We start from the raw sequence: 24,471 nt of genomic DNA, 5'->3' as shown, positions 1-24,471 counted from the left end.
CATTATGGCTTGGGGAGGTGAATTAGGTGATTGCTTTGAGAATTGCTGTCCTCTGCCCGCAAATGTCATTTCATACTTTATGTGGTTCAATCATCTCACTTTAACCTTGAACCAAGCTCAATGCAAAGTGTAGTTAAAGCATTCCATTTTGCACATAACGTTGTTGACTTCAGATATTTCCTACATCTTTCATTTACCACGTGGCGGAGTTGCCTTAATGTGGGCTAAAGGCTGTCGGTTCCAGCCAGGTGGTGAACTGGATTCGTATTTCATGCTGCAGTCTGCTTATACATATAATTTTCAAAACATAGATTCACATTGGTAACCTTAATCTAGAGGTATAGTGTAGGTTTCACACAAGTGCAATGAGAAAAATATGTTAAATAAAAGCAGAAATTGGACCTAATGGGACCATCGTTAAATAAATCTTGAAGTTTCCCAAAATTTAAAATTGTAAGGAAGGTCAATGGTCTATATCACTTGCATGCAAAACAAACCACCTGTTCATGATAGTTACTCAAATATTTGTATGCGTTCCAAGGGAAGTTTCATTTCACCCAAAATGTGAAGTCTGAAGTCAATATGAACAGAAATTCAGCCATACCAATGGACCATGAGTGATGCTCGAACCAGTGCTACTTACCATTGCTAAATAGACGTTAGCCAGGGTAAAGTGATTGACAACAAAATGGGGGGCAATTTCCACTGCCATAGTAGCGACGATGATTGCATCATCCCAGAGTTTAGCATTGTGAAAAATATTTGCCAAACTAATGAGAGGCACATCCTGCTCAAAAATAACAAAGCAAGTTAAAGGAGGAATCGATAAAGACTTTTCAGTCCAGTTTACTGCATCTCAATGTTAGGTCATCTACAGGAGATGATCATTAAACAACCTGCAAACTTGAATATCAAGGACCGTCTCCAAAACTAAGTTAATCAATAACACAAAATTAACATTTTTCAGATATTGGAAATTTAGAATTAAAAAGGAATTCTGAAAATATGCAGCAAATCTAACAGCATGCGCAGAGAGAAATTATTTTAGATTGAACATCTTTAGTCAAAAAAATTCCATGAATATTAAAATAACTTCTCATCTTTTGTGTAATGATGGATTTGGTATAATTTCATATCACGTATTTCCAAACGTTTATCCCCTTAATTTGGATTATCACAATTCCAAAGGCTCAATACGTTGTGAATCCTGTACAAGGTTTGGTGGATAACAGAAGGCAAAACAATTTTCCTCAGTTTAACAGTAGCATTAGCAAGGTCTGCAAAAGCAGTTAAGGTAGGCATGGTGGCTACAGCTGCAATTTTTATGTCTAGATGATTAATTAAACAGGTTTAAGTCCTAAATCAAGAATATTCAATCTTTTGAAGCTAGGAATGGCAAACTTTAGTCAAAATCTAGTCAAAAGCACAAACGAATGTACATTTACTTAGTGGTACTGAACTTGAATATTGCTGATAAGACACTTGGCTGAATAAACTTTTTTTTGGCTTAGTTCTGGTTTTATAAAGTTTCACAGAGGGCTTCTCTCTGTGAAGTTGCCTAGAATCTCTCAGTGATTTCACCAAACCTATTTCATTAATACGTACCCTGCTTTTGTGGCACAGCTCTTGCCCAGTTCTAGCCCCAACCTACCACCACCCACTGTTCCTGGAAGACCTCCTTATTCACAGGATGTCTGCGTGGGTTTCCACCAGGTGCTCAGCTTTCCTCCCATAGTCCAAAGATGGGCAGTTTAGGTGAATTGGCCATGCTAAATTGTCCCATAATGTCCTGGGACATGTAGGCTAGGTGGATTAGCCAAGGTAAGTGCAGGGTACGGGAAGAAGGGAGGGGTGGGTCTGGGTGGGATGCTCTTCAGAGGATCAGTACAGAATCAATGGGCCAAATGGCCATTAGTTGCACTGTGGGGATGCTGGTCCATGATTCTAAATTTAAAAACATTCAACATAAAATACAAAATTAATATGCCATCTTTCTACTTAAGTTCCACTTGCAGATGATCTTGCTTCCTGAAACCTCTCTCCACCACTAGTTAATCTTGAACCTTACTGTGACCAAGGGCTTTACGTGAGGACAGCTTCATGAGTCAGCAATGAAAGGGTGGGTTAGGGAGTAGTAAAGGCTGAGAGCTGGTAGGTCAGCATCCAGAGAAAGGTCAGGAAGTGACAAATGCCACTGCAAAATGACACAGATCCAGTGTTACAGTCCTACACTAGATTGGGATGAAACTAATTTTGAAAACAAAACTCATGATACTAACCAAGAACACATGCCTCATTAGAAGACATCAAAGTGAAACAGATTAAAACAGGGACCTATCATATGCCCTCCTTAGGTTTGTTAAATCCCCAATGTCCATGATATTTCTGCATTGTACGTAATCTCCAAACTTTTAAAATCATAGATTCTTCATTGGGAACAGAAACAAAGGAGATTGTGAACTCACTGGATTCCCCCCCATGCTAATCTTCAGAAGATGCTTTAAGAAAATGAACATTCACTGAATTTTGGAATTAAAAGGAGAAGTAAAAGGAGCAGGAGGTACACTGAAATATATTATGAAAATTGCTTGGATAAGTTAAGTTTTAAAGGATCGCATAAAATTGATTGATTTCATGTTTTGTGGAAATACCTGGAATCATTTAAAAGTAGTAGCTGCAAGTCCACTGTGGACTCTAATGATTTTTCTCAAACAAGGCTTTTTAGAAATCAGATGACTGGTGATAACTGCTTCCATTGTTGTAGACCATTAGAGTCCAGTTTTGATCAGTGAGTGGCGGAGAGGTTTTTTTAAAAATCTAGTTCAGCTGCAAGGGAGCCTTCTAAAAACAGAGCAGGAGGGAAGGTTACTCAGAACAAGCCGTTTAGCTGATTTTCCATTGCTGATAATGAAACTGTTCTGTTGAATTTAGGGTCAAACGTCTTCATTCGTTTGAAGGGGTGTTTGAAGAAGCATCTTAAGGTAATTTTTCCTAAGCAAGCTGCATCTGAAAAGCTTCACAGACAACCATGCATGATTAGTAACTTGACCACCCATGTCAGGACAACAAAAGAAAAATCCCTAACATTTTATATTTTATCCTTTAGCCAATGGATTGTCCTTGAAGGCAAAAGTGTTGCTTCTTTCAGAAAGTCAATATCAGTAGAGAAATAGGTTTTTTGTTGCTGTTCCTGAAGAGTCACACATATTAAAACAAAAACAGTTGATAGATCTTATGTTTAAAGCCTGATACAGAAAAAAACATCTAATTGGTCATATTGGTAGCTGGAAAAAGTGCTTTAATTTTATATAAAAGTAGGATATGCAGGAGAAATTCAGCATTCTTGTGGTATCAATATGCCTCAGATTCGAGATATTCAGCTCAGAAACAGACCTTTTCAGTCCAACTCGTCCATATATTCTTAATAAATCTAGCCCCATTTGCCAGCATTTGGGCAATATCACTCTAAACCTTCCCTATTGATATCCCCATCCAGATGCCTTTTAAATACTGTCATTATTTATACCAATCTCCACCATTTCATGTTGAAATGAAAACATTAACTCTTGTTTTTTTCAAAAGCACCCTTTTATCTTTTCTAAATGTTATCAAATCTGTTGAGTTTCTCCAGAACTTTGTTTTTATTTAAGATGTCCAGCATCAGCAATATGTTGCTTTTATGCTGTGGTGTGTGAAGTAATGGGAATTTAACTCCTTGGGTCAGGTGCAGCAGATCTTTTTTAGTTTACCTGCTGGTCACTATATAATCCTGCCAAATTAGCTGCATTTATATCCTAGAGATAAGCTGAATGTTTCAATTAAGCTGCAATTGGAGTACTGAAACAGTTCCACTTGGAACATAAGGGTCAAGACTGTGATGTAGTGCGGAAAACAGAAAAGTGAATGGATAATGCTATCAGGGAAACCATAAGGAATGAACGGATCAGGATAGGGCTTTTACATTTTTAAAAAAGTCATAACATAAAATAAGGATAGCAAAGATGATTCTCAATAGGAGCAAGAGTAACAGTAGTTGTTATGGGGGACTTTAACTTCCCTAATATTGACTGGGAATGCTATAGTTCAAGTAGTTTAGATGGGCGAGTTTTTGCTCAATGTGTGCAGGAGGGTTTTCTGACACAGTATGTAGACAGGCCAACAAAGGGCGAAGCCACATTGAATTTCGTACTGGTGAATAAACCTGGTCAGGTGTTAAGATTTGGAGGTAGGTGAGCACTTTGGCGATAGTGACCACAATTCAGTTATGTTTACAACAGCAATGGGCAGGGAGAGGTATATACCACAGGGAAAGAGGTATAACTGGGGGAAAGGCAATTTTGATGCGATTAGGCAAGATTTAGGATACATAGAATGGGGAAGCAAACTCTTGAAATGTGGAGCTTATTCAAGGAACAGCTACTGCGGGTCCTTGCTATCAGGCAGGGAAGTAGTTGTTGAGAGGGGGAACCATGGTTTACTAAAGACGTTGAAGCTCTTGTCAACAGAAAGAAGGCGGCTTATGTGAGGATGAGGTGTGAAGGTTCAGTTAGGGGGCTTGAGAATTATAAGTTAGCCAGAAACAATCTAACGAGATGGCTAAGAAGAGCCAGGAGGGGACATGAAAAGTTGTTGGCAGATAGGATCAAGGAAAACCCTATGACCTTCTATAGGTAGATCAGGAATTTAAAAAATGACTAGAGTAAGATTAAGGCCAATCAAAGACAGTTGTGGGAAGTTGAGAGTGGAATCTGAGGACATAGGAGAAGCGCTTAATGAACACTTTTTGTCAGTATTCACATTGGAAAAGGGCAATGTTAGTGAGAATATGGAGATACAGGCTACTAGTTTAGATGGGATTGCGGTTGACAAAGAGGAGATTTTAGCAATTTTGGAAGATCTGAAAATAGAAAAGATCTCTGGGCTGGATGGGATTTATCCTCAGATTCTTTGGGAAGTCAGGGAGGAGATTGCAAGCCTTTGGTTTTGATCTTTATGTCATCATTGCAGACAGGAGTAGTGCCAGAAGATTGGAGAGAGCAAATGTTGTTCCTTTGTTTAAGAAGGGGAGTTGGGACAAATCTGGTAATTACAGGCCAGTGAGCCTTACTTCAGTTGTGGGTAAGGTGTTGGAAAAGGTTATAAGAGATAGGATTTATAATCATCTGGAAAGAAATAATTTGATTAGGGATAATCAACACGGTTTTGTGAAGGGTAGGTCATGCCTAACTAACCTTATTGAGTTCTTCGAAAAGGCGACAAAACAGGTGGATGAAGATAAAGCAGTTGATGTGATGTATCTGGACTTGAGTGAGGTATGTGATAAGGTTCCACATGGTAGATTATTGCACAAAATACAGAGTTTCGGGACTGAAGGTGATATAGCAGTTTGGATCAGAAATTGGCTAGCTGAAAGAAGACAGAAGGTGGTAGCTGATGGGAAATTCATCCTGGTACTCAATTACCAGTGGTGTGCTGCAAGGATCTGTTTTGGGGCAACTGCTGTTTGTCATTTTTAAAAATGATCTGGATGTAGGTGTAGAAGGATGGGTTAGTAAATTTGTGGATGACACTAAGGTAAGCAGTGTTGTGGATAGTGCCAAAGGATGTTGTGGGTTACAGAAGGACATAGATAAGATGCACAGCTGGGCTGAGTAGTGGCAAATGGAGTTTAATGCAGAAGTGTGATGCAGTTCACTTCAGAAGTAGTAACAGGAATGCAGAGTACTGGGCTAATGGTAAAATTCTTGGCAGTGGAGATGAACAGAGAGATCTGTGTCCAGGTGCATAAATCCCTGAAAGTTAACAACCCTATCAACCTGGGTGGCAAGGAGGTATATGGTGTGTTGGTGTTTATTGGTAGGGGGATTGAGTTTAGGAGCCACGAAGTCATGCTTCAGCTGTACAAGACACTGGGTAAAAACAATGACTGCAGATGCTGGAAACCAAATTCTATATTAGAGTAGTGCTGGAAAAGCACAGCAGTTCAGGCAGCATCCGAGGAGCAGGAAAATCAACGTTTTGGGCAAAAGCCCTTCATTAGGAATAGGTGTACAAGACACTGGTAAGGCCGCACCTGGAGTACGGCGTACTGTTCTGGTACCGCATTATGGGAAAGATGTGGAAGCTTTAGAAAGGGTTCAGAGGAGATTTACTAGGATGTTGCCAGGTATGGAAGGAAGGTCTTACAAAGAATGGATGAGGGAACTGAGGCTGCTTTCGTTGGAGAGAAGTTGAGTGGTGACTTAATCGAGACATATAAGATAATCAGAGGGTTACATGGGTGGACAGTGAGAGCCTTTTTTGTTGGATGGTGAAGGCTAACACGAGGGGACATAACTTTAAATTTAGGGGTGATAGAGTTAGGACAGTATCAGGGGTAGCTTCTTTACTCAGTAGTAGGGGCATGGAACGGCTTGCCTGCAACATTAGTAGACTCGTTGACGTTAAGGGCATTTAAATAGGCATTGGGCATACATATCGATAATAATGGAACAGTTTAGGTTAGATGGGTATTAGATTAATTTCACAGGTCGGCACAACATTGAGGGCTGAAGGGCCTGTATTGCACTGTAATGTTCTGTGTTCATCTTGGAGAAGGCATGGCGTCTTCAGATACTTAGCAAGTTACAGAATTATTTTTAAGTAGTACAATTTTCACATATGCCAAGGCAGCTATGATTCTATTGGTTCAAGATTATGTAAGGCAAATTTAGACTAGATGTTCTAAGTCTTTCTTTGTGTACAATATGACAAAGATATTAAGGGATATGGTATAAAGGCAATTTACAAATCAGCTGCGATAACAATGAAAGACTGGGGGGGGAAAAGGCAAAAGGGCTAAATGGATAACCATGTGACTAAGTGCCCCTGTGACCAAAAACTGCAAGATTGCAATGAGGTGGTGGTTCAGATCAGAAATGTGTTTTTGCCATAGGCTAGAATTACAGTGCATCTGATGCAAAGTTTAAGTACCATTAAACTACTTATTTAACCTGATAATTTTGCCTTCAGTACATTTAAAGTCAAAGTTCCCATCTAAACTTCACTTGGCCTTCAAAAAATGACTTGCATCAATATGAAAGAAGCAATATAAATATCACATAAGAGACCAGACCATTCTGCAAATAAACCTCATTATATTAACTCATCACATGAAAGAAACTCAACTAAGTGCAGTGCTCAAATCAGTAACATGATTTTTATGTGATGGGTCAGTATAAAATAGAACAAAAAGAATTGAAGTGCAAATCCGAAGACCTACCTGTCAAGGAAAGTTATAGATCAAATATTTTTCTGGAATTGCGATAGTCACTTAGAACCTTCATATACACCGAATGCACAGACTCACCAAAGAATAAAATATGCAGTGTCTACTTTACTGCCCAAGATTATGTTTCTTTCAAACCAAAATGTTTGACAATGTTTCATTAAAACATGACATTCGGAATTTCTTACTTTCATGTGATGAGGTGCATAGTGTAATGCTTGACGTAAGCAGTCAATAGCCTTCTTTCCTTGACCTCTAACTCTCCAATAAAGTGCAGCCATACTTGAAAGCACCCAGGAAGTTTGATTCTGTTGAATTAAAAATCATAATAATGAACTGATCAAACATTTTGAAAGGTTTCTCATTCAGCTAGGAGAAATATGTGAAAGCTGTGGTCTCACTCCATGGATAAAAAAAATGATGTTTAGACACTTTTTTTTATAATTACTTCTTTGAACATAGATGGATTTACATCAGTGTGCTGTGTTGTATTTAGATACAAGTGTATATTACGGATCTGCAAAGTGGTACTGAATTAAATATTTGACCATTAAAAAGTACTTCTAATCATAAAATTACTGCTGCTCTGAGCCACAAAGAGTTACGTATGGTCAGGTAGGCTTGCTTTAGGTTTGCATACAGCTTCGAACTGATATAATGTTTTAATGAGAAGCAAAGGCCAGAAATTAACACATGAAAAACTACAGATTCAAACCCACATTCTTTATATTCTGTAACATAACATGATACATTTTGGCAGAAAGGTTGGGGAGAGGGAACATAAATTTAATAAAGGTGGCAGGAGATACTGAAAGGGACAAAGTTACAAGGTACATCATACAGCAAGGAGACTGAGGGGAGATTTTGATAAAGGTATACAGGATATGGATATGGAAAATAAGCTCCTATTAACTGATTGTATGAGTAATAGGGACACAAACTTGATATTTGGGCATGATTTTTTCACTTCAATGTCAAAGAATGAGGGGAGACCTGAAAGAAATTAACAAAATTATGAGAGGCATGGATAGAATACATGGTCAGAGTCTTTTTACCAGGACAGCAATGTCAATTATTAGGGGATATAGGTTTAAGGTTAAAAACAAAGGGGGTAAGTTTAAAGATGTGGAAGGCCAGTGTTTTTTTTTACAGAGGGTGGTAAGGACCTGGAACATGCTGCCAGAGGTGGTGATGGAGCTAGATACATCAACATTCAAGAGACACCTTAACAGATATATGAATAGGCAGGGAATAATGGGATACAGACCATATCGAGGCAAAACATTTTTAGTTTAGAAAGGCATCATGTGTTGGCACAGTCTTGGTGGGCTGAAGGGCCTGTTCCTGTGCTGTACTGTTCTTTGATGTACAAGAAGAATGTGAGAAGAACTTCTCAACACAGTTGGTAATGACCTGGAACTTACTGTTCACAACAATGATGGATGTGCGAAATCAATGATTTCCACAAGAAATTAGGTAGGTATTTGAAGGAAATCAACTTCCAAGACTACAGAGACCACAAGGTAAAGTGGGATTGCTTAGATTTGTCTGCTGGGATTTGACATGAACTGGATGGACTGAACAGCCTCTCCCGTGCCATAAATGATTCTGTGATTTTACGTACACAGAAGAGGAGTCATTTGAGTTCCCTGTAAACTAAAAGATTTGCATGTCCAATCAAAAACTTTCATACTTAGCGCGAATCTTAAATTAGGTCCACAATGAGTAAATGGCAACTGAAACTTGGATGTCATATTCAACTTAGAACTGCAATTAAAAATTAATCACTGGAAGCAACTTACTTTTTCTAACACTTTGGCTATTCGTGTTCCAACCTGCTCAAATGACTGGGATGGATAATTGTCTTTGCCTAGATTTTGTAAAACCTATTGGTAAAAACAAGTAGAACTATTAATACTGTTAAAATTAGCATAAAATGTCACTGTCTCTTAACACTCATCACCCTTTTGTCAATTATCTGCATCCTCTGGTTATTAAAACCCTTGCCAGCGTAAGCAGGTTTTCTTCATTAACTCTGTTGAAACCCTTACTAGTTTTGAATGCCTCTGTTAATTTCCCCATAACCTTCTCTGTTCTATGGAGGATAATCGCAACTTGTCTCATCTCTCAACAAAACTGAAGCTTTGCACATTTAGTGTCTAAGAACGGAGGAGGAGAAGGCAAAGAAAATTGCAATGTAAAAATTTCAATGGTTGATGTTTTAGTGAACTTTTCAAATTTCATGTCATAACTAGCAACATTTACTGTCACATAGTTAAATCAAAGTGCCCTGTTTAAGCGCTGCATATGGTTCTTGATAAGAAACAACTTTTACATAAAATTACATTGGAGACATGGCACAGAAACAGGCCCTTTGAGCCAATCAATTCATGCTGCGTTTGGGTGATAACCTTTTATCAGAATCGCTCCAGTGATGATAATTTTTTTGTAATTTTAAATCCTGCTGACAAAGGAATCAATGGTTTTGAGGGAGAGGCAGCAAAGTGGGGTTAAGACCATAACCAGATTAGACATTATCTTTTTGAAGGGCACAGTAAGCTCAATGGACTGAATGGTATACTCCTGCTCTTATTTCTTATAAAATATCCATGTTTCTTCTGCACTTACACCTCCTCCTCCTTGTCCCATTTAAATCTAACACCATTACCAATTATTATTTCCTACCACATACACTTGCTTAGTACTCCCTCAAATGCATTTACACTATTCACTTCAACAAATCCCAGTGGTAGCAAGCCTCAGGTTCTTTCAACTCACTGGGTAACGATGCTTCTTCATTCATGTTCCTTAATCTCACATCATTACCCTCTCTATCAACTTCTTAAAGTTCCCAAACTATGAGCATTTCATTTAATACATCTGCAAATAGATTAAACTTAAATTTAGATTCTGCACAACTATTTTTTTTTCTGGGATAACCAATCCAATATCAAATAAGTGAACTTAGATCAGAAAATTATAAAACACTGCAAAGCTTGTTATGTAAACAGTACATTAGTGCAAATTTTAAACATTGTCCAACAGAATAATGCCCTTTAATAATATCCAATATAAAAGGGGGAGGGGAAGAGGAGAGGAGAAAATGTGGTAGACCGGGAGAGAGAAAGGGAGAGGGAGACTACTAATCCAGAACTCTAGGTTAATGCCAAGAGACATGGGTGCAAATCCTGTGAACCTGGAATTCAATAAACAACTTAAACAAAAAAGAGGTAAACTTAATGGTGAACACACAGTCACTGGTGATTGTCGTAAAAATCTGTCTAGTTTACTCATGTCCTTTATTTTTGCTGTCATACATGTGACTCCAGGCTCACAGTAGTGTGGTTGACTCTTAACTACACTCTGGCAGTTAGGAATGAGCAATAAATGCTGGGCTAGCTGGCAATGCCCACATCCCATTACTAAATTAAAGAGAATAAATTAAATCTAGTCCAACCTACATCAATGTATTAGAGAGTGTACAACAATGTACCACATGCCAAAAAGCTGTACAATGACTATTGAATGATAGCCTAACAACATCCTTTATATAAGTCGGGTATCCTTTATCAAAAACCTCAGGACCAACTCTTCTCTGAATAGAAGATATTTTTGGCTTTAGGATACAAGGCAGTAAAGAGGTTTGCAAAATTTTAATTGCTTGTTCTATCTGGCAAATAGGGTTAAAATCAAGATTATAGTCTGTTTGGAATGCTGGATTATACAAATTATACATTAAGGAAATACAAAGAACAAACTGCATCTCAGATGCACTGATCAAAGAAACGGATTCTGAATCTTGCAAGAGTTTTTGGGACCTGTTCAGTTTTGCCAGCTGTGTTGGGAAATCTTTGCCATCTTGCTTAATGAATCAGTTAAGTAAGTCAGTTCTGAACAAAGGTCATTGGACTCTAAACATTAACCGTGCTTTCTCTCCACAGATGCTGTCAGACCTGTTATATTTCCCCAGCAATTCCAGTTTTGGTTTAACAGAACATCAGCTTCCACAGGCCTTTGTTTTACTATGTAAGTGATTCAAAATGGTTATTACCTCCTGTGAGGGCTGCACCCAACTATTATTGATCACATTGTGTGCATAGTTTTGTATAGATAATTATTCACAGAGGAGAAGAATTTGGGACAAAATAATGACCACGCTTAGGTCCACTATGGGTCTGATAGGGTCCTTTGAGGAAAAACATGGCTCTTAGTCCAAATAGACGTGAATGGACCTTAAGGCAAAACTCTTTTTTTTCCCTACCGCCAAGGGCCTGACTGAATCCAAATGGCCTCATAGACACACTGGATTTGGACCCTTTGTGAAAAAAAAGCTTTGTTTTTAGGCCTGTTCAGGCCAAGCAAAATTCTTTTCCAAAGCACCTGATCTCGGCATATCTACAGATCTGTTTGGATCTGCTCTTGAAAGACCTTTGATATTTGGACGTGCAGATAAAGGATATCTGACCAGTACTTCAGTCAAATGGCTTCATCCATGTCTTGCATGAAACTATTCCTAGTATCCGAAATCATATTGTGATGAACCAATAAAAGATTGCACTATGACTACAGCATGCTGTAGTCTACAATCAGTCACAGGATCGGGAATAATTTGATTACTTTGCATCATTATATTTGGTTATACAGGTGATTTAATATATTAGACATATATTATAACATACATTATTTGGCTGATCAATATAGTACTTTTTAAGCTTCAAATTTGACTTAACACACAATAAATCAGTAAAGAAAACAGGAAGTTTCATGACAGAGGTGATTTCTTCCTGCATTTCAGCTCACCTCCTTCAATTGGCTTTCTCCAGTATAATGAATACTGAGTCGACTCGCTACACCATGTAAATGGTCTAAAGTGTGCATACTGGCAGGAAGATTGGCATTACAAACAGGTTCTACTGCTGGCTCTTGCAGGCACGTGGCAAAGTCAATATGTTCTGTAATACTAGAAGAAAGTTGCAAAATACATGACAATGAGTTTCTGAAAACTAAAGACAATCATTGGAACTTATTTACAATGGTGACTGTAGTGACATGGAGACTGGTTTTCTCAACATTGAATGTTAGAAGATTCCGAAAGGCACCTTTGGCATATTAGTCTTGCACTCAAAAAATCTGAACAGGTTACTTTTCCTACTGTTTTAATGTTGCGATTTATATCTTTTCCAACAACTCCCATTTCAAACAGAGCCAATTCAGTTTATTTTGTGTAAAAGTAGATGAATGCATATTACATTATCACAGATTGCTATTTGTCCAGGCTTTTGGAAAAAGTAATCCGCTTAGTCCCATTTCTTCTGACATTTGTGTGTCAACTGTTTAAATTTATTTTCTCTTCCAATTATTTATCCAATTCTCTTTTAAAAGCTAAACTTGATGTCACTATAACCACATTTTCTGGTGATATTTTATGACTAACAATAATTAAACATCATATCTAAATTCTCATAGAATACCACGTGGCAGTCAGTTGGTCCATTGAATCTTTGGATGTTCTGAAAAACCAATTTGGTTTGACCCAATTCTCTACTCTTTCCCATTTACTTGCAATTTGAAGGACTGCTTTGGAATCTCTGACTACACTAGAAGAAAAGTCCAATCACTTGTTGCTTAAACACATTTTTCTCTGATATTGCTACCTGTACAGTGTATTAGCAACATGAAATGGTTAGCTTCAATTATTGCTCAAATGTTTGAAGTGTCTTATCCTTCCATTTGTAAACTGTGCAATATCCAGGATAGAAATTAGTGGTCTTAGGCCTATTCAGGAACCTGTGCAATGTAAGGCAAATAATGATCTGACTAAGGTAGCAGGATAGTTTTGATGCAGCCTATTTCAGCATCAAGTCTACACGATAAGCAAATAGCTCAGGCACTATTCACAATGATACTGATAAAGCCAATCTTATACCATGTGGAACTGTAGGAATTCCACCCTGGATATTGACAAATGATGGCGTGCGGACAGAAGTCAAGACCATGACCAGATTTCTCAATAGGCATATCAAAGAACAGAATTGTGTTGGAGTGCTCCATTACAAAAGTGAAAATGAACACATGATCTAGCCCATTAAGGTATGTAAGAAAATTCTGAAAGGCGGTTGCAGATTCAAATATAGCAAGCATATCGTATACAGTATATATTGGAAATAAACCAGGGGTAGGAATCAGGAGTCATTCCATCAAAAACTGGACTTCCCTGCAGAAATGAGGAAAACATTTATAATCGCTGCAATCCCATAACAACACTATCTATTTAGGCATACATGGTGCGATGTTAAAATTGAGATTCAATCCTGGGAAAAAATAGTGGACAAAACTGTAACATAACATTCAGTGTTTAAAGTGTAGATGCACTTTTCAAATTTCACGTCAAATAACAAACATTAACTGCCACATAGTTGTACAAAAGTGTCCTTAACAGCAACACATGGTCTTTGATCGGAAACAACTTTGAAATCAGGCAACATCAGATATTTGGGACAATCAGGCTCACTAATTCAAATTGTAACAATTTGTCAGAACTCATTCCAACCATGGAATTTCTCTCATATTTTAAAATATACTGACAAACAAGTTGAGTTTGTGTGTACAGGCAGGAAAGTGGAGTTAAGAATGCAACCAGATCAGCTATGATCTTACTGAATGGCAGAACAGGCTCAATGGGCTGAATGGTTTATTCTTGCTTCAATTTCCTATAATCTTACGTTGGTGTTTCTGTTCTACTCAAAATTTCCTCTCTTCTTACATCATCCAAAACTCCCGTTGTAATCAAATTCATACAGTGGCAGTTTGTCTAGATCATGATAGTGACACATCACAAATGACTTGAGGACATACTAGTAAATAGGCGCATTGTCCAATGAGCTCAGGGACATTCCACTACTATCAATATGTACATCTTGCATAGTTTTTAATGATGAAGAAGGATTCTTCCACCCCTCAAAAATTTTTGCAGCATGTCTAATTTTCCTGCAAAACTGGATAATTTTAGTTCACGTAAAAAAGTGGTTTAATTAAAAAACTGAAGTGAAAATACCATGAATGAGATAGATAACTTATTTTATTACTACAACACAAATTCGTAATTTTTAGATGATGGTCCGGTCAGCACAGAAAAGTATCGAGAATGTAAAAGAGAAACATCACTGCAAAACTGTTCTAAGCACAAAAACACCACTAACATGTACAAAATAATTTCCCAAACACAAGTAACATGCCTAGTGTCTAAATGACTGACAGAGATTAAGTAAATTCATATCTTGGACCAATGTTTTATCCTTCCACCATAAAAATATTTCAATCAATATTTCCAATGATGAGTTTACAATAGTTTATTATTTTTGATTTTTTGTTATTTATAGCTAAGTTGTCCAATGCAAATTAATTCACTTACTACACATCTTAAAATAAGATGAGGTTAGAAATTAAAAAGTGCGTCTCTGGCAGCTGTGCAAAGAAATATTCTCCTTTACAAGTTATAATATCTATAGCCATGTAGGTTCAGAAATTCATTAATGCCTTGAATGTTTTTGTTACTTCAAATCATTCTGGAAACCAAACAGTATCACAATTTAAAACATTTTTAATTTTGGATAATCACAACTGATACATCAACTCCTTAAAATTATATATAATTCTAAATTTACAGTTACTTCTGAACTATCCTTTCAGGATGGAATTTCTGATAATGTTCAGTAAGACTTAATTCATTGCTGAAGAATAAAGCTTGGATATGTAGACTTTACACTGTTGGCAAATTGAAGTGCACACATGAGATAGTTTAAACACATACAAAAGGAGACTAAATTATTTTATTTCAGCTCGCGCTTTTGTCTATGTTAATTTGGTAAAAGTCCAATGAGGACAACTAAAACTGCTTCAATGTACAATAAACACCAGCCTCGTTCGTGATGCTCCCATCCTGTGTATGCTAAGGTATTTAGGACATATATGCAATAAAAAATTCATATTATCTAAGGAAAGAAATCTGGCTTACTCTATATTTTTGGCAGAAACTGCTAGCCACGTGCTTGCAACCATTGTGAGTTCCACTCTACGGATTTTCATGCATTCATCAGGGCTAGGCCATCCAAGGCTGATATAATCTCGCTTCTTTCCTGTAAGATACACAAATATGAAGCCAACTGAAAGACAGCATCTGGTATTATAAATCTCCTTGTTCTTCATAATGTATCATTCCTAAATTTTAGTCAACTTGGCACAATGCAAGACAAAAGAAAGTGCATGCAATTTTCTCATTACTAAGAAAAAACACGATAGAACAATACTACATGGTAGAACAAGACTACCTGCTAAATCAGACAGTGCATCTATTTGCAGCAAATGAGTTTCAGCAGTACTTCATTGGGCTGCTAGATGGAGCACTATGCAGTGGTATATTGATTCATCTCAGGAACAATGTCTGGAACTAATCTCAGGAACTAAATTTGTTTTGTGACTAATAAAGTGACATTAGCACCACTTTTCAAGCAATGCTGCAAAGATGAGGTTCCCTAATTTTGAGTTAGCATAAACTGGAAGTTTATAGCAAACGTATAGGCAATTCTATTATTTTCACTAATCTGTGTGACAATGAGGATTGGCTGAGAAAAATTAGAGAAAGTGAAATGCACCACATTAATGCTCCTAACATTCAGTGTTCAAAACATGTGTGGACATTGGAGATTTGCAACCACGTAATTTAATGGACACACAAAGTTTCATGAGTATTACCGAGAAGTGTGCTGACCACAAAGAAGTCCACAGGGTTTGAAATTACAAATTGGTAATATAGCAAACATTTCACTTTGGACTGACATGAGGAGAAATCCCTTCAGTTGGAAGAATAGTGTCTTTGGACAGACGTTTCTCTAAGGGAGTCAAGCCACAAGTTAGGAAAGTGGAGCTGAAGTCGAAGATCAGCCATATATTATACTGAATGGTGGATGGTCTAACATTGCTTTTATTTCTAATATTTGCATAATCCTATAACTAATTATTATTATTTTATTCTCCAGAAGAATGATCAATTTCCATGTAGGTTATATAGGTTGGGGGCAGCATGGTGGCTCAGTGGTTAGCACTGCTGCCTCACAGTTCCAGGGTCCCAGGTTCGATTCCAGCCTCGGACGACTATGTGGAGATTGCATGCTCCCCCCATGTCTGTGTGAGGTTTCCTCCGGGTGCTCCAGTTTCCTCCCACAGTCCAAAGATGTGCAGGTCAGGTGAATTGGCCATGCTAAATTGCCCGTAGTGTTAAGTGCATTAGTCAGAGAGAAATAAGTCTGGGTGAGTTACTCTTCTGAGGGTCAGGGCGGACTGGTTGGGCTGAAGGGCCTGTTTTCACACTGTAGGGAATCTAATCTAATCTTATACATGTGTTACAAAGATTCTAGTCCAAAGGGAAGAGAGGCTGATCCATGCACAAAATAAAGTAGCACGAATGAATTCCAAACTATACTTTGATAATCATTTACCTTGTGGTCCTGGTGATGGTATTTTAGGTCCACTTATTTCAAATGCAGAACGATAGCGATCATCTTCCTCAGTTACTAGATAACTGTCACTCTTCTCACTGCTTCGAATACTGTAGTCTGGATTATCTACACTGTCTATTTTTGACTTCTTAATACGTTTAACTTGGACAGTTATCTTTTCAAACAAAAATGAAGGGTTTCAAGATTTAAGAATGTAAACAAGCAGTATATTCTGTCTTAATTGCAAAAGTAATCATTCTTAAGAGTGTCAAAAGCAGTTTATGTAAGAATCGATACACATCTAGTGTAAATGTAATTGCTGACCACAAATATTACTTAGTGAAAAATATACATAAACATATCACAGCCATGCTTTTTTTTTGAGCCCATCAACTGTAATTTTGAAAATAAAGTTGTAAATAAAAATCAAACATTATATATTTCACAATAACATGACTAAATTTAATCAATGAACAGTTTTTAAAAATATTTTAATAGCTTCATTAAATCTTCTAATTCAAGGTCTTGGACTTTCAAACAGCCTGGGCTATGACAGACCATTTATACATCAATAATCGGTTACAGTTTAAACCCCACATATGTGCACTCTGAACATCTACAATTTACAATTTTCCAGCTTCAAATTATGTATCAGTTTTTAATAATGCATAATGGTGTGCTCCTGGGAACATAAGAAATTGGAGCAGGAGAAGACCGCAAAGCCTGATCTGCTGTTCATTACGGTCATGGTCCATTTTACTCACCTACACCCCTTCTCTACTGGATCCCTGAAAGACCAAATGTCTATCAACATCTGCCCTAAATATATTAAATTATACAGAGTCACAATCCTTTAGAACAAAGAATTCTGAAGAGTCACAACCTTTTGCATGAAGAAATTTCTCCTCATGTCAACTCTAAATGATCACCCTTCTATCCTGAGATTTAGATTCCCTTGTTTTAGATTCTCCAGTCAAGTATAATGTTCGGCATGGACTGGTTGTGCTCCGGGGGTGGGGGTGGGGGTGGGGAGAAGAGTGATTTTCAGGGGATACCTTGTCGAGCCCTTTCAATATTCCACTAAAGTCTCCTCTCATTAACTCCAGAACATGTAAACCCAATTTACTCAGCCACTCAAAGGACAGTCCTCACATCCCAGGAATGAATCGGGTCAACATTTGCTGTGTGGCTCCATTGCAAATATATCTTAAAGATACATACAGTATTCTAAAATGTGGACTCTCAAAAACTCTGCACAAATTTATCCTTTGTATTCCAATGCTCCCGCAATAACGTCCAACACACCACTGCCCTTCATTTTGTGAGGATTTATTTAGATATTGTTTTTGCATTTACACGTTAAAAATTGGGGTCCCTCAATGGCTCAGTGACTCCATTCAGTTGAAGATTTTGGGGTTGATCCTTTCCTTCTGTGCTAACTCACTTAATTTTACAATGGCACTAGCAGTTCTCAGTGCCCTAATCTAGGGAAGGAATTAAGGGATGAAAAATTTGACAGGTGCTCCCTGACCTACCTTAAAAGACTCATCTATGAAACTGACACCATACATCCTTCACTCATCTCACACCCTCCTCTCCCTACCTAGCTGGCAACCTATCCCAACACTTTACAGATTACGGCATGCAGCACTATAAAAAGGGGCATGAATTCAGCAATGATTCTCTCCATTGATGGCTTCAATGGTTCCTGGACACGTGTCTGCTGTTTTATAACAGGAGGCTCCTGTCCAAGAATTTCCACAGTAGTAGTCATCTAATTGCAATAATTTTTTTTATGTCTAATTAGAGTTGAAACTAAGAATTCTGATCCTAACTGTAATCTCTTGGCCAATGTTTCAAATTTAGTTAGCCACCTCCAGAAGTAGAATATAGCTAATTTTGAGCAAATATGGACAGTGTGATTTATTAACATTTGTATGACTGTTATTGACAAATGTGATAACTTTCAATCTCAACTTTCAATTTGATAATTTTTTTCAGGGATATTTAAAGAATTGTGAAGGTTCAAACCTGACAGCCTGTTTGAAACTCCCACTGCTACAATCATAAATACAAAACAATATATGTAATTATATTATAAAAACCTCTTGTCATTTGAACATCTTTTGCGTTCTTTTCAAGGGCACAGATACTAAGAGTTCTAAAGAGACTTTCATTCATCCAATACACTTCATGACTTCAGGACACCCTAAGTGGTTCACAGCCAATCAAATACCTTTAAGCTGTCACAATAAAAAATAGGAGATGATGGGCTCAGATACAAAACATCTTAAGAAGCTATCATGACCAGAGACCAATGGAATATGCACGTTTATAGATACATACGTCAATAATTTATGGATCAGTTTATAGATAACAAAGTAGCACATGGAAATAAACAAATGACCAAGTAACATCTACAGACTCTGTTTATCTACAAACCACATTGATTGCAAAAATAGCATTAACTCAAAAAAAGATTGAATTCCCTTTATTACTGAATTTATCTTACCCATTCGGCTTCATCGTCATCATCATCTTCACAATCTCCAAAACAGGATCCTGGTACTCCATCCTGGACACCTTTCTTTAAAACCCGAATCCCCTGTAGGTCCACTCGGTGACCTTTAACCTCAAATGCTCCTTCAAATGCTCCCAAAAGGTCTTTTTCTGAGGGCCAAGTATTTTCAAAAACTTCTGATGTGGCAGATGGATTTTCATCAGTCTCCAAGGTTTTGGGAATTTCTCTTTCATTAGTGCTGTTGTTTTCTGCTATAATTACAGCTATAAACAGCAAGTACCCATTAATTAACAATACTGGAAAGAGAGGTAATGATTTCTTCAGGGTGCAAAACAAATACAACATACCTTAAAGAATCCATAAATGACATGATCTTGAATTGTCTGGAACTAAGACAACAGAACATAGTATCTATACAGCAGAAGAGTAAATGAGTCAAGATATACTGTGGAGAACATTCCAAAGTGTTAGTTGTCTCATGCTTGGTGATCTACATGAAAATGTGTTATTAGCTTGTTTGATCACAGATCAACTACTGTAGTACTGCACAGGCTTCATTACTGCAAACAGTTCTGCAATGGTACAGCATTAGACCAATTACCCTTGATTCCAAATGGCTGAGTTGCTACGTGGACATGTTCCGTTTTATAAAGATGCTCCCTTATCCTACTAATAAGTGCTTCAATTTGACAGGAAGCAATTACAAGTTTCAAATGAACCAAAGAACTATGGGTGCTGGAAATCAAACAAAAACAGAAATTGCTGGAAAAACTCAGGTCTGGCAGCATCTGTGGAGGAAAAGCAGAATTAACATTTCAGATCCAATGAACCTTCTTCAGAATGGGACTTCTGTGGTTCCTGCATGCAATGACTTCTGAATCTGGAAGCTTGTCTATTGGTTTGCTAATCACACCCATCAAACAGGCTGCACAGCTGGGAGAAAGTGAGGGACTGCAGATGCTGGAGATCAGAGACAAGAGTGTGGTGCTGGAAAAGCACAGCAGGTCAGGCAGCATCCGAGGAGCAGGAGAATCGATGTTTTGGGCAAGAGCTCTTGCCCGAAATGTCGATTTTCCTGCTCCTCGATGCTGCCTGACTTGCTGTGCTTTTCCAGCACGGCTGAAGTTCGGTGAGCACCCAGGGAGGTTCATAGTAAGGTTAACAGGCAATATTTCTCTTTAATAGGCAATTCCCCATTTCCTAGTGAGAATCTTGTCATGATGTCCAGAATTTAGTTAAAGAACACAGTGAGTTGCTCCTGCCTTTGAGACAGACCTCGCTGACCACTGGTGTGATATTGCCACATTACTTGATATAGCCCACATACCACGATCTTCACTTCCAAACCTAATGTGTCATGCATAATTTTCTAACCCTTGTGTTTTGTTTAGAAAAAATTAATTGATCAAACCATACCATGGATAGTTTTGAGATTCATTCTACTGATTTAATCCCCCAACTCCTGTCAATTGCCTATAATTGTCATAAATGTCTCTAACCTCACTCCTTGTAGTTATCATTTTTTCATATTGAAGCTTTCAGCATTTATCTGGGTAGTCTCTCATTGCAGCTACAGATGAATCCTCTATCCATTGTGTTACAGCTAAATGATCAATTTAAACCATGAAGGTTGCTCAAATGTGTTGTTCCCCCATACATCGGTTTCAAAAGTGTACTTCTTTCTAAAAATCTGATTCCAGCTAATGTGAAGACTTGATCCATTTTGACACCTGAGCACAGTCCAACATTTTTAAAGGTGATTTCTGAGTTGGGAATGTCCAAATAGAACCTTTTCAATCTTGAATACAGGGGAGTCTCATGTCCAACATTGGTCATATACAGTAGCATCACTGCAATGTTTTAAGTCACTGGGGCTGGAAATTTCATTGCACATGATCAGATTATTTTTTAACATTGTTTACTATGGTACATGACCCAATCGGTACTACTTTACTACTCTCCCTTGCTCAGACTTGAGGTTGCTCTGCTCCCAGCCATACAACTTCAGCCTTTCCATGGTGTACTAATACCTGTGGTTTGCAACAGGGAGCGTCTATCAACCAAGACCCAGCCTATCTCTGACCATGCAGCAGCTCAACAGCAACCTCACCGCCACCTCCAGAAACCACCCATACAATGTGGATATCAACATCAATTAGTGGGCCAGTATTTACTCTAGTTGACTTTGGGAAGTATGATGAGCTACGATCTTGAAATGCCACAGCCCATTTAGTGTAGGTGAACCCAGTGATTTTGTTACCAACAAATAAACACTGAAAAAAAAGCCCATTGGCCCAACAAGCTCGCCAAATCACAGGAACTTAGGACCAAGACGCAGATCATATGTTCCTTCAAACTTGCTCCACTATTCAATCAGATTATGACTAATCTTGCTGTGGTCTCAACTCTACTTTCCTGCCGGAACCCCATAATCCTAAATGCCTTTGTCAATTAAAATGCAACCTAACTCTGTTTTGAATAAATTCAATCATCCAGCCTCTACTATTCTGAATTCCAAGGCTAACAACCTTTGGAGAGAAATAAATAAAAATCCTTATATCTGTATTAAAAGGGAGATCTCTTACTATTAAATGGTGTCTCCTAATTCCAATCTAGTCCAAATGAGGAACCCTATCAATCCATTCAGAATATTATACGTACTTTTCAGCGGCCATAAACTTAGTGAGTAGTGGGACAGACTTGAGCGACTGAAAGACCTACTCCTGTTCCTATTTTTGAGGCTAACTGCCAAGTAAGAAACAAAACTTCCCTTTATTAATAAATGCAACTCAACGATCACATAAACCCAGAAAGATGACCTCAGAAATTCTTTCCTTCAGGATTGCTGCTGACACCCTTAAGAAAAATAATTCTCCTCTGCCTATCTGCTATGCAAAATTCCTTCAAACAGATACTTGCATTTTTTTTTGCTGAGTATGGAAATCAAGCAGATGAAATAATTTTACAGAATCTACATTGTATTTGACCCATGACAAGGTCAACTGATGGATGTAAAATCAAATTATGTTCATTGGCATAAATTGTCTTTTCCAGATCTTTCAAACAATTATTTGTTTTCATTTGTAAGTTGTCAATATAATTCTCTTTTAACTATGTCAATTCTGGTTTTGATTGCAATTGGAAAATGACTGTTCTCAGCTGAATTTCACCAATTTGTATTATAATTTTAATTACTATATAAACACCTTTGGGATCAATAGATCAACACAAGTATCAAGCATGTTTTTAAGTTTATCATGTCCATTACAAAGCCAAGATGCGTTTTGGGGCAGACAGTGATGTTGTGGTGCGATCACTGGGCTGGTAATCCAGAGGACTAAGCTACTTTTCTGGGGATGTGGGTTCAAATCCCACCACACCAGCTGGTGCAATTTAAATTCAGTTAATAGATCTGGAATATAAAGCTTAACTACTGAAAATGACAACTGTCATTACTATGTCACCCAACTGGTGCATGAATGCTCTTTCAAGAAGAAAATCTGCCATTCTTAACTCATGTGACTCTCGATCCACATTAAAGTGGTTGACTTTTAAATCCTCTTTGGAGTGGCCTAACAAGCTACTAACTTCAAAAGGTAATCAGAAGTGGGTTACAAATCCACACCCCATGAAGGAATTAAAAAAAAGACTCACATTTAAGCTCAGATGGTGATGAATCCCCTGTTAAGTCTCCAGACAGCTGGGAAGCTTCTTCAAGGATGGCTTCCTCTGAGGACTCTATTATCTTTTCTGGATTGGTAAAATATTTTTGATGTTCATGAGCTGATAAGTCACGTTCTATGTTGTAACAATGGTCTTCTAAGAATAAGAACATTGACATGCATGTTTTATATTCTTCTTCATTTGTAAGATTGGTGAAACACCATTTTTATTAAAGCTAACAGAAAATTAATAGATCAACACATGTATCAACATAAACATGATTTTATATTGTAAGAAGCTTCATTTTTCAACACATAATGAACGCATTAAATGTTGGAAACACTCAATAAGTCCAGGCTGTATCTAAGGAAGGAGAAAAAGAGCTAATGTTTCAGGTTGACAACATTTCTTTAACAAAAAGCAACCAGCTTGTGTCAAACTTACAATTATACGCGATTCTACAATTAGATAACATTTGGTATATAACCCCAAGTGCTCAAAAAATAATAATGAGAAACAATTAATGATTGTCACTTGGTTTGCAATATGGTACACTTGCTTGTACTGAATGTTCTAATAGACAGGAAGGACCCTCTGCAGGCAAAAATAATATGTACCTGCTTCAAAGCAACAAGCTAAGTGACAACGATTCTCTTGTTCATTTCTCAGGACAATATCTTGACCAGAGTCAACTCAGTGTTTAAAAAAAACCTGATGGCTAATTGTCAAGTCATCATTAACTGATGTATTCTCCATGATAATACCTCTAGCAATCAATCCATTTGCTAACCAATTAGCAGGGAGGAGAAAGTGAGGACTGCAGATGCTAGAGATTAGAGTAGAAAGCGTGCTGCTGGAAAAGCACAGCAGGTCAGGCAGTGTCCGAGAAGCCGGAGAATTGATATTTCGGGCATAAGTCCTACATCAGGCTGGAAAAAGGAGAGCAGTGCTGAGTTGGAGGCTTGGGACTGGGATAATGTGGGGGGGGAGTGGAAATGAGGAAACTGGTGAAATCCACATTGATCCCGAGGTCCCAAGGCAGAATATGAGGCATTCTTCCTTCAGGCGTTAGGTGGTAGGGGTTTGGCGATGGAGGTGGCCCAGGACCTGCATGCCCTTGGCAGAGAAGGAGGGAGAGTTGAAGTGTTCAGCCACGGGGTGGTGGGGTTGATTGATGCGGGTGTCCTAGAGATGAAACGATCCTCAAGTTGGCGCCCTGTCTCCCCAGTGTAGAGGAGACTGCATTGGATGCAACGGATACAGTAGATGACATTGGTGGAGGTACAGGTAAATTTCTGTTTGATGTGAAAAGATCTTTTGAGGCCTTAGACGGAGGTGAGGGGAGTGGTGTGGATGGAGGCGAGGGCACAGGTTTTGCACTTCCTGCGGTCGCAGTGGGGTTGGTTGGTGTGGGTGTCCCAGAGATGTTCCCTGAAGCGATCTGCAAGTAGGCACCCTGAAGGGCTTATGCCCGAAACATCGATTCTCCTGCTCCTCAGATGCTGCCTGACCTGCTGTGCTTTCCT

General features: G+C 38.1%; 1 protein-coding gene across 2 annotated transcripts in view; it reads right to left on the bottom strand.

Moving 5' to 3' along the window:
* The window catches only part of ttc17 (tetratricopeptide repeat domain 17), a 96,511-nt gene that overhangs the window by 5,113 nt on the left and 66,927 nt on the right, over positions 1-24,471 (bottom strand). The window contains exons 17-24 of one of the 2 annotated variants that reach the window (XM_072592665.1): positions 22,937-23,101; positions 19,274-19,545; positions 16,762-16,936; positions 15,282-15,402; positions 12,068-12,227; positions 9,070-9,153; positions 7,456-7,575; positions 644-787 (exon numbers count right to left, since the gene is read on the bottom strand). In XM_072592665.1, coding sequence (XP_072448766.1) covers positions 644-787; positions 7,456-7,575; positions 9,070-9,153; positions 12,068-12,227; positions 15,282-15,402; positions 16,762-16,936; positions 19,274-19,545; positions 22,937-23,101 — 1,241 coding nt within the window. The remainder of the gene's footprint in view (positions 1-643; positions 788-7,455; positions 7,576-9,069; positions 9,154-12,067; positions 12,228-15,281; positions 15,403-16,761; positions 16,937-19,273; positions 19,546-22,936; positions 23,102-24,471) is intronic. The other variant, XM_072592667.1, reaches the window with a different exon arrangement.

This window comes from Chiloscyllium punctatum, chromosome 22, assembly GCF_047496795.1.
Source record: "Chiloscyllium punctatum isolate Juve2018m chromosome 22, sChiPun1.3, whole genome shotgun sequence".
Classification (NCBI taxonomy): domain Eukaryota; kingdom Metazoa; phylum Chordata; class Chondrichthyes; order Orectolobiformes; family Hemiscylliidae; genus Chiloscyllium; species Chiloscyllium punctatum.
Note: the sequence above shows the minus strand (reverse complement) of the source record. Positions and strands in the feature narration are given on the sequence as shown.